The sequence below is a fragment of the Lepus europaeus genome, chromosome 20, assembly GCF_033115175.1.
Source record: "Lepus europaeus isolate LE1 chromosome 20, mLepTim1.pri, whole genome shotgun sequence".
Classification (NCBI taxonomy): domain Eukaryota; kingdom Metazoa; phylum Chordata; class Mammalia; order Lagomorpha; family Leporidae; genus Lepus; species Lepus europaeus.
Window position 1 is genome coordinate 1,838,984 of NC_084846.1, and position 16,666 is coordinate 1,855,649.

The 16,666-nt window shown below is 51.4% G+C and overlaps 1 protein-coding gene across 4 annotated transcripts in view; it reads left to right on the plus strand.

The window, feature by feature from the left end:
• Positions 1–2,678: 2,678 nt before the first annotated feature.
• INSR (insulin receptor) overlaps positions 2,679–16,666 on the plus strand; it is a 133,574-nt gene continuing 119,586 nt past the window's right edge. For all 4 annotated transcript variants that reach the window (XM_062179232.1, XM_062179233.1, XM_062179234.1 and 1 more), the window contains exon 1: positions 2,679–2,793. In XM_062179232.1, the coding sequence (XP_062035216.1) occupies positions 2,694–2,793 (100 nt within the window). In that variant the 5' untranslated portion in view covers positions 2,679–2,693. The remainder of the gene's footprint in view (positions 2,794–16,666) is intronic.

Here is a 16,666-nt window from a genome sequence, read left to right on the forward strand (position 1 = left end):
TTACACCCGACACAGAAGTTCCACATCCTGAGGGATTCCCGCGTCCCTTCTTCCGCCTTTGTTCAGAACACCATGCCCCTGCCTGGAATTGCAGAAGTCTTTGGGGGTTCCTCTGAGTCCAAGGAGGCCACAATACCCAAGGACACGTCTGCATAAGAAGAAAGGAAAACTGCTCCCATTCAACTACAATTTCAGATATCCTGAGGCTGAAACTGCCTCCTTTGAGGAAACTTGAAAAAAATACCTGGAAAATGGAATGATAAGATCAGTTTATCTTGGTATGTAAAAGCTTTGAACTGTATTAAGGTCTTTTAAAAGTTCATACACAGGGGCCAGCATCATGGCACAGTGAGTTAAGCTACTGCCTTGTGATGTCAGCATCCCATATGAGAGCTGGTTCAAGTCCTGGCTGCTCCACTTCTGATCCAGCTCCCTGCTAATGCACCTCGGAAATCAGCAGAGGACGGCCCAAGTGCCTGGGTCTCTGCCTCACAGATAGGAGATCTCGATGGAGTTCCTGGATCTTGGCTTGGGGCTTGGCTCAGCTGTTATGGGCATTTGGGGGTTGGACCAGTAGATGGAAGCTCACTCCGTCTCTGCCTTTCAAATAAATAGATAATTATTTTTAAAAAGTTCATGAACTCTTTTTACAGTTAAAAGTTTTTCTTAAAAGTTCATGGAGGATGTCTATCATGAAAAAAACGTGCATGGACTTCAAAATTCGGAGGGCTCCAGTCCTTCCAGAAGTCCATGGAAAATGGATACAATGAAAAAAACTGTTCATGGATTTTTCTAGATGTTTTGCATCCAAATGAACTTACCCTTCAATGTCATTTGTTCCTGAACTTTCTGAAGGACTTTGGGGGTGTGTGTGCCTGAACGTGTAGTGATGACGTCCAGAGAACAGGACATGACAAAGGTCCAACCACCTTACTGCATCCGAGGAGCCTGGCGTCCAGGAAAGTCACGAGTGGATGGGAATGGCGGCTCCTCCACTCTCACCTCCTGTGTGCTCTTGGTCCTGGGGTTCCATCACCTCCGCACTCTGCCTCACTGGTATGTTGGGTTGATAGCATCTGCAGGTCAGATTTGGGGAGGTGTATAGAAAAGAAGACTTGGGAAAGTCCTCAGGAGGACCCCAGACCCAGAGCATTCATATTCTCATTTTCTCTCTCCCTCCTCCCACTATGGTGTACTTATTTATTTAAAAGGCAGAGTGATAGATCTTCCATTCACCGATTCATCTCCCAAATGGCTGCCACTGCAGGGGCTGGGCCAGGTGGAAGTCCAGCCAGGCGCTTCACATGGATCTCCCCTGTGGGTGTCACGGGTCCAAGCACTTGGGCCATCACGTGCTGCTTTCCCAGGTGCATCTGCAAGGAGTTGGATTGGAAGTGGAGCATCTGGGCCTGGAACCTGGTTCCCTTTCCTGTCCTTATTAAGCAAACAGAAGTCCATGGGGCCTTGGTTGGCCACACCTTGCAGATCCAGTTCTCTGTCCCTTTTCCGTGTGCCCCATGGTCTCCACAACATGCTCGTCTCAGAATTCCTAAGTGTTTTCTGCATTTCTTTCCTGTTTGTCAAGGCAGACACCACGTCAGTGTTGTTTGGTTCTTCGTCCCCTCAGATGTATCAGCGGGCTGATCAATATTTGTTAAATGGGAGAATCAACAAACTATAAGGGGTTTTATAGTGAGCAAGACAAACATAACCCATTTCCTTCTAGAAACCGAGTTGCCTGCTGGAAACCGCGCGTGTCCACCTGCGCCTTATCTGGGGTCCCCCACGACCTTGCGAGGGACGCTTCTCCGGCTTGGAGCCCAGCCCTAGGAGCGCGCGGGGTACGGCGACCAGGACGCACGCTCGCGCGCGCTGGCAGGCTGCCGTCCCCGGGGGCCCCTGGCGCGGGTGGGTCGCGCCCCGGGTTGGGGCGCACGCGCGTTCGCCCAGCTCCGGGGCCCAGGCGCGCCGCGGCGAGCGGGCTGCAGCCTTTCAGGGAGTGTCGAGTCACCGAGACAAATCACACGGGTGTGCGTGCCATATGGTGACAAGCCTCGAATGTGAACAAAACAGCAACATGGCCAAGAAGGGGAGGCTCGGCCCGGCCGCGTCGGGGCCTCGAGGGTGGGGAGGGCGTCCCCGGGCTGCGGACCTGGCGCGCCCCCTCGGCCCCCGAGCGCCCGGGGCCTCTGCGCGCGGGGCGGGGCCGGGCGGCGCCGCCCTCGCTCCCTCCCCTCCGCGGGCCTCCCCCGGGCCGCTCCCGGGCGCCGAGTCCCTTCCGAGGCCAGATCCGCGCCGCCTTTTCCCGCGGCCCTCGCGGGGCCCAGCTGACGGGCCGCGTTGTTTACGGGCCCGAGGCCGCCCTCGCTCCCGCCCGCCGCCCGCCCGCGCGCCCCTCTGTCTGGGGGGCCGCCGGTAGCGCAGCTCCGAGAGCACGCGGCCGAGCGTCCGGAGGCCCGAGGCGCAGCGCAGGGCTCCCGGGCCGAAGACCGCGGGCCGTGGGCCGCGCCGCCGCGTCTGTGGCGTCCGCGGAGGCCGCGCGCCCTTCGCGGCGCCGTCTCCAGGGTCCGCCCGGGCGGGCGTCGCGGGTCCGCGTCCTGCCCCAGCGCCTCTCAGGAGGCCGGCTCCGAGCATGAGCCCCGCGGGCCGGCGCCGCGCGCTCTGATCCGCGGGGACCCCGCGCTCCCGCAGCCATGGGCGCTGGGGGCCGGCGGGGGGCGGCGGCCGCGCCGCTGCTGGCCGCGGTGGCCGCGCTGCTGGTGGGCGCCGCGGGCCACCTGTACCCCGGAGAGGGTAAGTTTAGGGAGGCTCGGGCGCGGGCTGGGGGCGCCGCGCGGGGGACGGGACCCTCCCCCCACCCCCCTCGCCAAAATGGAGCCCTCGTAGTGGACTAAGCATTTTCCCCCGCTGAGGGAGGAGCGGTGGCCGGGCCGGCCGCTGCGGCCCCGCGCGGGGCGGGAAGCCACTGACCTTGGCCTTTGGTCGCCCGGCCGCGGGCGCCTCTCCCGAGCGCGCCCCCCTCAGAGCCCGGCTCGCTCCGGAGACGCCACCCGCGCCCTCTCCGGGTCGCCTCTGGGCTGTGGGGTCACTGGGTCGGGGCAGCCGAGCGCCCGCCCAGCGCGCACGGTTTGGAGCCGCAGCCCAGGGAGGTCCGCAGTGGGTGCCGCTGTCTGCGTGGAAAGGCTGGGGCCCTCCCTGCTACCCCAGTCCTTGGCTCTAGGACTCCCGGCCGACCGGACTTCCGAGGCCCCTTGATAAGGCCTGGGCATCAGCAGCAGTGAGAGCACCACCCGTAGTGGCCTAACTGTTGTCATTACTGTCACCGTTAACCCCACCAGTGACCCCTGGAGGCGGTTAGCGTCCTGCACCCATTTCACAGAGGGATTAATTGAGGTCTGGGGAGGACATAGTCTCACTGTCCAGAGCCAGGACTGACCTTCTCTGTGTCCAGTTCTGTCTGAGGCACTGGACTGCTGTCCCTTGTCTCCTGTCTCCCAGGTACCCCCAGCCCCTCAGCTCTGCCCTTGGAGACAGGCAGGGAGTGACCCTCTGGTGGGCAGCCCTCCTGGGTGCTCCTGCCTGGGCAGCAGGCAGAGGTGGACCCCAATCCTTGTGTCTTCCTCAGACTTCAGAGCAAACCCCTTTGTGGGGACGCTGCTGTTGTCCACCGTGAGGTCCGAGGCCTTCAAAATAGCTGTTGTGCAGCTGCTTTGGGTTTCTCGTAGAAGGAGATCAATCAGGGTGAGGACGGGGCTGGAATGGGATGGAGTCGAAGCTCTTTAACTTGCAGGTGGCCACCGACCCAGTGTGCAGAGGGAGGGCCCGGTATACAGTAGGTGCTCAGCCCAGTGTGCTGAGGGAGGGCCTGGAATACAGTAGGCGCTCAGCGGCAGGTGGAAGTCGCTGTTAGTTCTTGGTGAGAGTACCCATGACGGATGGTTATACCTGTGCGCACATGCGTGTGGTTCCCTGCTCTTATGTTCCGTACAGCTTTGGTAACCAACCATGGATCTGTGCCTGGGCTTTCAGGGGTCAGCAAAAGTGTTTGCCGGCTTTTCACCTGTTCCTGCTTTCCACCAGGGGCACAGCTTATGTTGTTTTTGTTCGCTGCTGCAATTCTTGAGCCCAGAACAATGCTTGGGTGCAGTAGGTGATCAGTGTCTTTGCTGCCTGGGGAGCTGACCTGGGTGCCTGCAGTTCCTTTATCATCCAAAGGAGCACCTTAGTCTCTGTGTGATACCTGGCTAACACTCAGCTTGTACCGTCTTGTGGGCTTGGCAGGCATAATGTTGGGGCATCCTCACCACACCCTAAGAGGCAGGTCGATGAGGAAATGTTATGAGGTTATAGGGCCGGCGTACCTGCTGTCTTGCAATCCCCTGAGATCAATGAGCTGGGGAGGGGCCAGCGACTTGCCAGGCTGCCAGTCACTGACACCTGCCCATATGGTGTGAGCTCAGTGTGATGGTTGGGGATGGACCGGTCTGGTCTATTCTCCCCTTGCAGGTTCTGCTGCTGTGCGCGGGATTGGGCAAGGATCCCGTCCTTCGTTTTCCGCTGTGCCCTGAGCTTTGGGAAGTTAGAGGAGCAGCGTGAGACTGATTAAAGCAGGGGTGAGCGGAGTTTTGGGGGCACTCACTCCTCTCTGTGATGGTCACCTCCTTGCAGCTACCCCTTAACTATTGCTTCTCCCCTGGAGACCAGCCCCTCGCCCCTTCCCCGCTTGTTCCCAGAGACTCTGGTGGGGACCCCTCACCCTGGTCCCTCCATGGTTGACACTGATCGCCTGTGGCTGCAGGGCCATCCTGGGCACTGCAGGGTGTGGGGCAGCATCTCCTTGCCGGTGGCATTCCTCTGGCCCCTGGGTCGCGACAAGCACAGGTGCCTCCCGAGAGAGCCATTGCACGGGAGGGTGCTGGGTGTTGATTCCGCTCCCCCAGGGCTCTCTGCCTCTTCCTCTCTTTGTTCAGGAATTTTCACCGGCCCTGAGCCTTTCCCTTTTCAGCCCACATAGAAGCCTTGCACTCGGTCACCCAACCTTGACCTGCAGCCCCCACCCTCCCCCCTTCACCTTTCACCCACTGGTCTGGCTATGGCGTCTTGCTGGTGTCTGCACCACCCCTGGCTCTCTCTCAAAGGTAACCTACCCCTCCCAGTTGTGTCTCCTGCAGCCTGGCCTCTGCTGACCCTTATGGGTCCAACAGTGCCTGCCCTGGAAGGACAGGTCAGCTCCTGTTTGGTCTGTTCCGTCCCTCATGCCCAGCTCACACACGTGGGCCCCTCCTTCTTCCAGGGCCAGTATCTTTGACCTTCTCCCAACCCACTGTGTGATTTTCCTATAGTCTGACTCCTTCACCTAAAACACAGATCTTGGTCTGGTCTGCTGGGCCTTTGGGCCAAACCCACGGGCTGTTTGTGTAAATAAAGTTTTATTGGCACGGGGCCACGCCCATGTGTTTGTTGACTCATGGTGTGTTCCCACTGCCTTGTGTCCTAAGGCCGCAGGGTTGAGTGGTTCCCCGCCCACGAGGAGTATGTGTGGACACTTTGACCCTTCACAGAGAAAGTGTGCCGCCCTAGGATTCGCAGGAAGCTCCCCGGGGCTTGGTTCCCCAGGCCTGGGAGCTTGTCTGGACCTCGCTGCGTGAGTGGAGATGAGTCAGATGCCTGGGGTTGTGCTGTATCCCTATCCACCTCACAGCTGTTACAGGAGCCCCTGGCATTTGCTGGGCTCGTTGTATAGGTCCCCAAGGTGAGAGAACCCCTCACCTCCTCCTTTGCTGTGTTTGGGATCTTATTTGATCATTTCATCAGACATTTCGGCATTCTGTGCCCTTAACCCTGCCCCTAGGATCCCCAAGGGAGTACTGGTTGTGATTTTCTTAAGATCGCTTGTGGTAATTTCTGTTAAGGACCAACTGGAGGTGTCGGGGTTTATGTTTTGCAATTGAGTCATCATTGTGGTTTTTTAATTAGAAACCATGGGTGGGCATTTGACAGAGTGGTTAAGTCACTGCTTGGGATGCACAACATCCGGTGTCAGAGTCCCAGCTCCTCTGCTTCCAATCCAGCTTCCTGCTCCTGCACCTGGGAGGCAGTGAATGGGGGCTCAAGTACTTAGGTCCCTACCACCCATGTGGGAGCCCCGGATGGAGCTCCTGGCTCCTGGCTTCAGCCTGGCCCAGCCCTGGCTGTTGTGGGTATTTGGGGAGTGAATGAGCAAATGGAAGATATTTCTCTCTCTGTCTCTCTCTGCCTTTGAAGTAAAATGAAAATTTAAAAAATTTAAAGCTACTTTGCTATAAAAAATGATGAAAAGCAACACGTTGCAAAAAAAAAAAAAGTAGAGGAATGTAGAGAGGAAAAAAAATGAAAGTCCCTCTTTAACACCTTGACCACTGAAGCCCGTTTCATTCCCATCCTGGGAGGTGTCTGTGCCATCCCTGTGGTGTGTATCTTTTTAACCTTTGAAACATTTTTATTTTTAAAATCAGTGGTGAAATTGACTTTTTTGGGTGCAGTTTCATAAATTGAAAGCCACACATAGACTCATATGCCCATCCCTACAACCAATCATTGTCCACACTCCTTTACTCGTTTATTATAACACCTCTGTCCTGACCCGTGGCAACCACTGGTCCCCCGGGGCACTTTGTGGAGGGGCTGGCATTGTAGTGCAGTGGGTAAAGCTGCTGCCTGCAGTGCTAGCATCCCATATGAGCACTGGTTCAAGACCTGGCTCCTCCTCTTCTGATTCAGTTCCCTGCTAATGCACCTGGGAATGCAGCTGAAGATGGCCCTAGTGCTTGGGCCCCTGCAGGAACATGGGAGACCCAGAGGAAGCTCCTGGCTCCTGGCTCCTGGCTCCAGCCTGGCCAGCCCTGGTTGTTGCTGCCATTTGGAAACTGGTGGGTGGAAGATCTCTTTCTCTATTTTTCCCTCTCTCTCTGTAACTCTGCCTTTCAAATAAATAAACCTTTAGAAAAAAGTTTGTGGGGGCTGGCAGTGTGGCATAGCAGGTTAAGTCGCCACCTGTGACATCTGCATTCTATATGGGTGCTGATTTGAGTGCCGGCTGCTCCACTTCTGATCCAGCTCCTTGCTAATGCACCTGGGAAAGCAGTGAAAAATGGCCCAAATGCTTGGCCTCTGCACCCACATGGGAGACCTGGAAGAAGCTCCTGTTTCCTGGCTTTGGTCTGGCTGAGCTCTGGACATTGCAGCCATTTGGGGAGTGAACCAGTGGATGGAAGTCTGTCTGTCTGTCTCTCTTTTCTAAGGTTTGCTTATTTATTTGAAAGATAGTATTTCAGAGAGAGAGAGGGAAGGAGGGAAGGAGGAAGGGAGAGAGGGAGAGAGGAGGAGAGGGAGAGAGGGGGAGAGGGGGAGAGGGGGAGAGGGGAGAGAGAGATCTTCCATCCACAGCTTCAGCTTCTTTCCCAGGTGCATTAGCAGGGAGCTGGATCAGAAGTAGAGTAGCCGGCGCTCAAACCGACACCCATATGGGATGCCAGTGTTGTAGACAATGGCTTAGCCTGTGATGCCACAGTGCGAGCCCCGGTATTGTCAGATTTACCTGCTGGCTTTAAATTGATTCCTCACACCCTCAGTCAATACTTGAGGCAGGTTTGTGGTCATTTAGGGACGTTTGAAAAATTTAAGTCTTGAAGTTGAGGTCAAACAAGGTAGCAGCCTGTGTCTGCTCTCGTGCTGTGGGTGCAGACAGTTCTCCTACTGAGGATTAAAGTGTCCTTTCAGCGGTATATTTGCTGTCATGAATTTTGGCATTTTTGAGCTTGCTGTTGGTGATTGGAGTGTTTAAAATAGCTCCCAAATTTTGCATCGACATGCAGCCTGGTGTTTCTGAGTGCCAGGAGACTATGATGTGTCTCCCCGAGACCGTAGGTGTGTTAGACAAGCTTCATCTAGCCAAGGTACAGGGCTAAGCAATCCATCATCTATAGTCAACAGTGTCCTTCCACTGAGTACACATAAAACAGTTGCGTACTGAACTGCTGATACACCTGTGGCCAGCAGCTCACAGGAGCCTGACCCTGTGTTTCCCTTTGGAGCCATCCTTTGCTGCCTTCCCAGGCACATCAGCAGGGAGCTGGATTGGAAGTGGTGCATCTGGGACTGGACCCAGCCCTGGGACATGGAACATGGGACATGGGATCCTGCTGTTGACCGGGGCTGCTTAACCCACTGTACCACCAGGCTGGCCTTTGTGCAGATGGTTTGTTATCGCTGTGGTGTAAAATGTGTGAATTTGAGTTGTCATCTGCTGTTCAGACTCCTTTGGGACGTAATTGCCCCTTTTGGTTGTGTTTTTATCTGTGTGCACATCCTCGGTTCCCCCGTGGAAGCCTGTGAGAGGGTGCGGAACTCCTGGCCTGAGTTTCCACAGTAACGCCGGTGCCAGGGGTGCTGCGGTGGCTTTTGGGGTTTCAGAAGCATGTTTTGTTTTCAGCAGAACAAGATCTGTTCCGGGTGGCCACCTGCAGACTGGCTCTGACTCCAGTTGGAGTTCCAAGTGGACTTGTGAGGATTAGCATTGCATTTGGAAATCTGGCTTTGTCTTCCAGTTCCTTGAGTGCATGGTGTCTCGTCAGGTTCGCGTAAAAGCCCCTATCTTGTGTTTGGGAGCAGCAGGATGTTGAGATTCTGTTTCAAAAGTTTGCTATTTATTTATTTATGTTTATTTTTGATTTATTTTATTTATTTGAAAGAGTTACAGAGAGAGGTAGAGCCAGCAGGAGACAGAGGTCTTCCATTCCACTGGTTCACTTCCCAAATGGCCGCAATGGCCAGAGCTGAGCTGATCCAAAGCCAGGAGCCAGGAGTTTTCTCCGGGTCCCCCACGCGGGTGCAGGGGCCTAAGCATTTGAGCCATCTTCTACTGCTTTCCCAGGCCATAGCAGAGAGCTGGATAAGAAGAGGAGCAGTCGGGACTTGAACCGGCATCCATGTGGGATGCCAGCACTGCAGGCTGGGGCTTTAACCCGCTGCACCACAGCACCAGACCCTATTCATTTATTTTTTTAAGAGTTTATTTTATTTATTTGAAATGCAGAGTTACAGAGGTGAGGAGAGAAAGAGAAGGGGGCGGGGAGAAAGAGAGAGAGAGAGAGAGAGAGAGAGAGATCTTCCATCTGCTGGTTCACTCCCCAAATGGTCACAACAGCTAGGGCTGGGCCAGGCTGAAGCCAGGAGTCAGGGTCTCCCATGTGGATGCAGGGGCTCAAGCACTCAGGCCATCTTCTGCTGTTTCCCAGGCACATTTGCAGGGAGCTGGATCAGAAGTGAAGGAGCTGGGACTTAAACCAGCGCCCATATGGGATGCCGGTGCTGTAGGTCATGGCTTAACCTGCTCTGCCACAGTGCTGGTCCTTATTTATTTTTGAGAGAGAGAATGAACTCCTGTATATTGGCTCACTCCCCAAATGCCCACAATAGTTGGGGCTGGACCAGAGCTGAAACTGGGAGTCAGGAACTCCATCGAGGTCTCCTGTAAGATGACAGGCACCCAGTGACTCGAGCCTCCGTTGCCACCTTCCAGAGTCTGCATCAGCAGGAGGCTGGAGTCCTGAGCTGGAGCTGGGCACTCCAAAGTGGGATGCAGGGGTCTTAACCACTGGGCTAAAAGCACCTGCTCCTAAAAATTCAGCTCATATGTAGTAATTGCATACATTCCTGGGCCACCGTGTGATGTTTCAACAAACGTGTGTGCATGAAATTCTTATTTCTCTCCTTTGCTTTTCTGGGAAGCTGGGATACATAGGTACTTTCCAATGACTGTGTTGGTCCTACAGACAAAGGTAGTGGACATGGAGAGGAAGGATATGACTGACTGGTCACTGCCGGTCTCTGGCTTCTTGTTGCTGATCTGTCCTTAAGGTTGTGCCCTTTTGTTTTATCCTAGAACAGAAAAAGGCGCGGTGGTATGGTAGGTTAAGCCTCCACCTCAGTGCCAGCTTTCCATATGGGTACCAGTTTGAGTCTCGGCTGCTTCACTTCCAGTCCAGCTCTCTGCTAATAGCCTGGGAGGGCAGCGGAGGTTGGCCCAAGTGCTTAGGCCCCTACCCCCAAGTAAGAGACCCGGAAGAAGCTCCTGGCTCCTTCAGATTGTCCCAGCTCCAGCTGTTGTGACCATTTGGGGAGTGAGCCAGCGGAATGAAGATATCTTTCTCTCTCTCTCTGTAAATCTGCCTCTCAAATAAATAAATCTATATAAGAAGTATTTATTTGAAAGGCAGAATGTCAGAGAGAGATCTTGTATCCACTGATTCACTCACCAAATGGCTGCAATGTCTATGCTGAAACCAGGATCCTAGTACTCCATCCAGGTCTCCCTCGTGGGTAGCAGGGGCCTGAGCACTTGGGCCATCATCTGCTGCTTTCCCAGGCGCCCCAGCGTGGAGCTGGATCGCCACAGCCCTGGCTGCTGTCCTGTTGTCGTCATTTACAGGTGAGGAAACAGAGGCACAGAGAGAAGTTGAGGTCACGCGGGTAGCAGGGCTGGTGCGGGAACAGCATCTGTGTGGGGTGTCTAACGCGTGCAGCCCCCACACCTGAACCCCAGGCTTGTTGGGGCAGGGCCCCCTTGAATTTAGGAGGAAAGCCGAGGTAAGAGTGGAAAGAATGTGGAGAGGAACGTGGGGGCCCCAGCACAGGTCACCAGGGAACGTCTGAAGAATGCTGTGACGGAGTGGCGAGGGCGCCCGGGACGGGAAGCGGAGAGCGTGAGCCCGAGCCGGGGAGAGGAGCTCAGGGTGTGCTAGCTGCTTCCTTCCCACCGCCCACCCCCGTACTTCCCTCCTGCTGTTTGCTTTGTGGGAAGAAAACCAGAGGCGAGGGGATGCTCTCCTGCCAGCCTTCTCCTCTCCTCCTGGGAAGCTAAGGACCAGCACCGTCCAGTCGGATATTCGGCTTGGATGGAAGTGTTCCGAAGGGGCCAGGTCCACCAGGGTGGCTCCTACCCACCCGTGGCTCTCAAGCTCATGAAGCTGTGGCTGACGAGACTGTGCAGGGTGTCTGTGTGTGTGTGTGTGTGTGAAGCCATCTTTAAAAGCACCCTCCCTGAGACAGTGTTACGGATTCACTTGCTTCTTCCCTTCCTTATGCATATCTATTTTGTTTTTTGAAAGATGTATTTATTTATTTGAAAGGTGGAGTTACAGAGAGATAGAGAGACAGAGAGAGCTTCCATCCACTGGTTCATTCCCCAGATGCCCATAACAGCTGGGGCTGGGTCAGGGCAAAGCTAGGAGCCGGGAACTCCATCCTGGTCTCCTACGTGAGTGGCAGAGGTCATCACCTGCTGCCTTCCCAGGCGCATTAGCAGGGAGCTGGATGGGAAGTGGAACAGCTGGGTCTTGAACCAGTGCTCAGATGGGATACAGGTGTTAGAGGTGGTGGCTGAACCCGCTGCGCCACGATGCTGGCCCCCTTGTGCATGTTTTAGGATATGGGAAGATGACAACCCTACGAGGTCGCCCTGAGCACAGCTGTTCTGCTCGCTCGTCTGTCAGATTGCAGTCCTAACATCACTCTGCAGTCCTAACCTTGTGTGAATCTTGATTTGTTCATCATAAAAATGGGTGTGAGGGGGCATTTTCTCTCCAGACCAGTTTTAGAGTTTGGTGTGTGAGATTGTAGCCCAGCTATGGGGGTCCTTTATAAAGTTCATGGGAAAGGAATTAAAAGAAAAGCTTACTTTGATATAAAACTTTTTGTTATCCATGCATACAAGAAATCTTCAGAAATGTAATGATATATGCATATTGTGGGGAAAAGAGATGCGTGCATTAAAAGTATTTACCGTTGGGCTGCTATTTGTGGCACAGTGAGTTAAGCCAGCATCCCATAGATCACTGGTTCAAATCCTGGTACTCTGCTTCCAATCCAGCTCCCTGCTAATGTTCCCTGGGGAAAGCAGTGGAAGATGGCCCAAGTGTTTGGACCCCTGCACCCATGTAGGAGATCAGGATAGAGTTCCTGGCTCCTGGCTTCAGCCTGGCCCAGCCCTGGCTGTTATGGCCATTTGGAAAGTGAACCAGTGGATGGAAGATTCTCTCTCTCTGACTCTCTCTCTCTCTCTCACTTTGAAATAAAGAAATAAAGAAATAAATCTTTTTTTACAAAAATAGGATTGAGTGTGAGACCATGCATGTGAGATTATGGGCCAGCTCTGAGGGTCATTTATAAAGTTCATAGAAGGCTCAAGTGTGTGGCAGAGCAGGTAAAGCTGCTGCCTGCAATGTTGGTGTTCCGTTTGGGCAGTTCCTGGCTCCTGGCCTCTGCCTGGCCCAGCCCTGGCCATTGCAGCCATCTGGGGAGTGAACTAGCAGATAGAAGATATCTCTGTGTCTCTGTCTGTCCCTCTCTCTGTAACTCTTTCAAATAAAGCAAATGTTTTTTTAAAAAAAAGTTCACAGAAAATGAAATTAAAAGATAAATTTATTTTGGTGCAAAATTTTTTTGAAATTGATGCATACTAGGAGGCTTCAAAAATCTAATTCATGTGCATATTGTGAAAGAAACTATGGATGTACTTCAAAATTATTTGCATCAAAATAAATTTACCTTTTTAAAAAGATTTACTTGAAAAGTAGAGAGAGTGAGGGAGAGGGAGAGAGAGGGAGGGAGGGAGGGTAGGACAGGAGAGAGAGAGAGAGAGAAAGAAAGAGAGAGATTTTTCATCTGCTGGTTGACTCCTCAGATGGCCACAACAGCCCGAAGTGTGCCAGGCTGAAGCCAGGAACTCCATCTGGGTCTCCCACGTGGGTGCAGGGGCCCGAGCACTTGGGCCATCTTCTGATGCTTTACCAGGTGCATTAGCAGGGAGCCGGATCAGAAGCTGGGCAGCCGGGACTCAAACTGACACTCCCATGTGGGATGCTGGCATCACGAGCAGGAGCTTAGCTCCTCCTGCCAGCCCCTATACTTACCTTTAATTCCTTTCTCCCATGCATGTTTATGCTTGGCAGAGTAAGGTGCTGGGAGGACGGAAGCTGTCCCGGGAGTCTTCCTCCACGTCTTCCTCCACCTGTGTGTGGGGCAGCCCTCCCCGGGTGCTCTGATGGAGAGCCTGCAGAGCCCCTGCTACTGCCCCGGGGTGCCGAGCACTGGCAGAACCTCCACATCTGTTTCTGGTGCCTGGGTGTTGCCTGTCCCGGCAGTGGTGGATGTCTCCCACCCATAGGGTCACACACAACTTTACTGAGTTCAGAGTTAGAGTTGTGCAGAGGAAAAAAAAGCTGTTCTTCATTGTCGCGTGTGGTTTAGCCATCCAGTCTGTGTTTCTGAGAGCTCGAGCAAGGTCCAGTTCACATGCCTCACGGTGCACCTGCTGACAGCCCGTGATTCATGGTTTGGATGCATTCAGCTTGTGCAACCGTCCTCACAGCCAATTCCAGAGCATTTCCAGGACCCCCAAAGAAGAAATCCTGTCCCCACACGCAGGCACCGCCCCCCAGCTCTCTTCCCCTGCTACTTTCCGTGTCTGGACTTGCCTCTTCTGGATGTTTCCTGTGAATGGAATTGCCTGCAACCATGCTTTGTTCCTTTTTCATGGCTGAATACTATTCTGCCACACACATTTGCTATGGTTATTGATTGACTTTACCTATTTGTTTTTTTAAACTTTTTTAAAAATGAATATAAATTTCTGAAGTACAGCTTATGGATTACAATGGCTCCCCCTCCATAATTTCCCTCCCACCTGCAACCCTCCCCTCTCCCGTGCCCTCTCCCCTTCCATTCACATCAAGATTCATTTTCAATTATCTTTATATACAAAAGATCAATTTAGCATATATTAAGTAAAGATTTCAACAGTTTGCACCCACACAGAAACACAAAGTGTAAAATACTGTTTGCGTACTAGTATAGCATTAAATCACAATGTATAGCACATTTAGGACAGAGATCCTGCATGAGGACTAAGTGCACAGTGATTCCTGTTGTTCACTTAAAAGATTGACACTCTTGTTTATGGCATCAGTAATCACCCTAGGCTCTTGCCATTAGTTGCCAAGGCTATGGAAGCCTTTTGAGTTTGCTGACTCTGATCTTATTTAGACAAGGTCATAGTCAAAGTAGAAGTTCTCTCCTCCCTTCAGAGAAAGGTACCTCCTTCTTTGATGACCTGTTCTTTCCACTGGGATCTCACTCGCAGAGATCTTTCATATAGGTTTTATTTATTTATTTGCCACACTGTCTTGGCTTTCCATGCCTAAAATACTCTTATGGGCTCTTCAGCCAGATCTGTATGCCTTAAGGGCTGATTCTGAGGCCAGAGTGCTGTTTAGGACATCTGCCATTCTATGAGTCTGCTGTGTACCCCTCTTCCCCTGTTGGCTCGTTCTCTCCCTTTTTGATTCTATCAGTTAGTATTTGCAGACACTAGTCTTGTTTATGTGATCCCTATGACTCTTAGTCCTATCATTATGATCAATTGTGAACAGAAATTGATCACTTGGACTAGTGAGATGGCATTGGTACATGCCACCTTGATGGGATTGTATTGGAATCCCCTGGCACATTTCTAACTACCATTTGGGGCAAGTCCGATGTCCCAAATTGTACATCTCCTCCCTCTCTTATTCCCACTCTTATATTTAACAGGGATCACTTTTCAGTTAAATTTAAACACCTAAGAATAATTGTGTATTAATTACAGAGTTCAACCAATAGTATTAAGTAGAACAAAAAAAATACTAAAAGGAAAAAGTATTAAGTTGTTCATCAACAGTCAGGACAAGGGCTGATCAAGTCACTATTTCTCAAAGTGTCCATTTCACTTCAACAGGTTTCCTTTTTGGTGCTCGGTTAGTTGTCACCTTTCAGGGAGAACATATGATATTTGTCCCTTTGGGACTGGCTTATTTCACTCAGCATGATGTTTTCCAGATTCCTCCATTTTGTTGCAAATGACTGGATTTCATTGTTTTTTACTACTGTATAGTATTCTATGGAGTACATGTCCCATAATTTCTTTACCCAGTCTACTGTTGATAGGCATTTAGGTTGATTCCAAGTCTTAGCTATTGTGAATTGAGCTGCATAAACCTTAAGGTGCAGACAGCTTTTTTGTTTGCCAATTTAATTTCCTTTGGGTAAATTCCAAGGAGTGGGATGGCTGGGTTGTATGGTAGAGTTATATTCAGGTTTCTGAGGAATCTCCGGACTGACTTCCATAGTGGCTTAACCAGTTTGCATTCCCACCAACAGTGGGTTAGTGTTCCTTTTTCCCCACATCCTCTCCAGCATCTATTGTTGGTAGATTTCTGAATGTGAGCCATTCTAACCAGGGTGAGGTGAAACCTCATTGTGGTTTTGATTTGCATTTCCCTGATGGCTAGTTTTCTTGAACATTTTTTCATGTGCCTGTTGGCCATCTGGATTTCCTCTTTCGAAAAATGTCTATTGAGGTCCTTGGCCCATCTCTTAAATGGGTTGTTTGTTTTGTTGTTGTGGAGTTTCTTGATCTCTTTGTAGATTCTGGTTATTAATCTTTTACCTGTTGCATGGTTTGCAAATATTTTTTCCCATTCTGTCAGTTGCCTCTTCACTTTCCTGACTGTTTCTTTTGAAGTACAGAAACTTCTCAATTTGATGCAATCCCAAATGTTAATTTTGGCTTTGACTGCCTGTGCCTCTGGGGTCTTTCCAAGAAGTCTTTGCTGGTGCCAATATCTTGCAGGGTTTCACCAATGTTCTCTAATAATTTGATGGTGTCAGGTCATAGATTTAGGTCTTTAATCCACGTTGAGTGGATTTTTGTGTAAGGTGAAAGGTAGGGGTCTTGCTTCATGCTTCTGCCCATGGAAATCCAGTTTTCCCAGCACCACTTATTGAATAGACTGTCCTTGCTCCAGGAATTGGTTTTAGCTCCTTGATCAAATATAAGTTGGCTGTAGATGTTTGGGTTGATTTCTGGTGTTTCTATTCTGTTCCATTGGTCTATCCATCTGTTTCTGTACCAGTACCATGCTGTTTTGATTACAACTGCCCTGTAGTATGTCCTGAGATCTGGTATTGTGATGCCTCCGGCTTTGTTTTTGTTGTACAAGATTGCTTTAGCTATTCGAGGTCTCCTATGTCTCCATATGAATTTCAGCATAATGTTTTCTAGATCTGAGAAGAATGTCTTCGGTATCTTGATTGGTACCGCATTGAATGTATAAATTGCTTTTGGGAGAATGGACATTTTGATGATATTGATTCTTCCAATCCATGAGCATGGAAGATTTTTCCATTTTTTGGCATCCTCTTCTATTTCTTTCTTTAAGGTTTTGTAATTCTCATCGTAGAGATCTTTAACGTCCTTGTTAAGTTTATTCCAAGGTATTTGATTGTTTTTGTGGCTATTGTGAATGGGATTGATCTTAGCAGTTCTTTCTCAGCCATGGCATTGCCTGTGTATACAAAGGCTGTTGATTTTTGTGCACTGATTTTATATCCTGCTACTTTTCCAAACTCTTGTATGAGTTCCAATAGTCTCTTACTAGAGTTCTTTGGGTCCCCTAAATAAAGAATCATATTGTCTGCAAAGAGGGATAGTTTGAGTTCTTCCTTCCCCATTTGTATTCCTTTAATTTCTTTTTCTTGTCTAATAGCTCTGGCTAAAACTTCCAGAGCTATATTGAATAGCAGTGGTGAG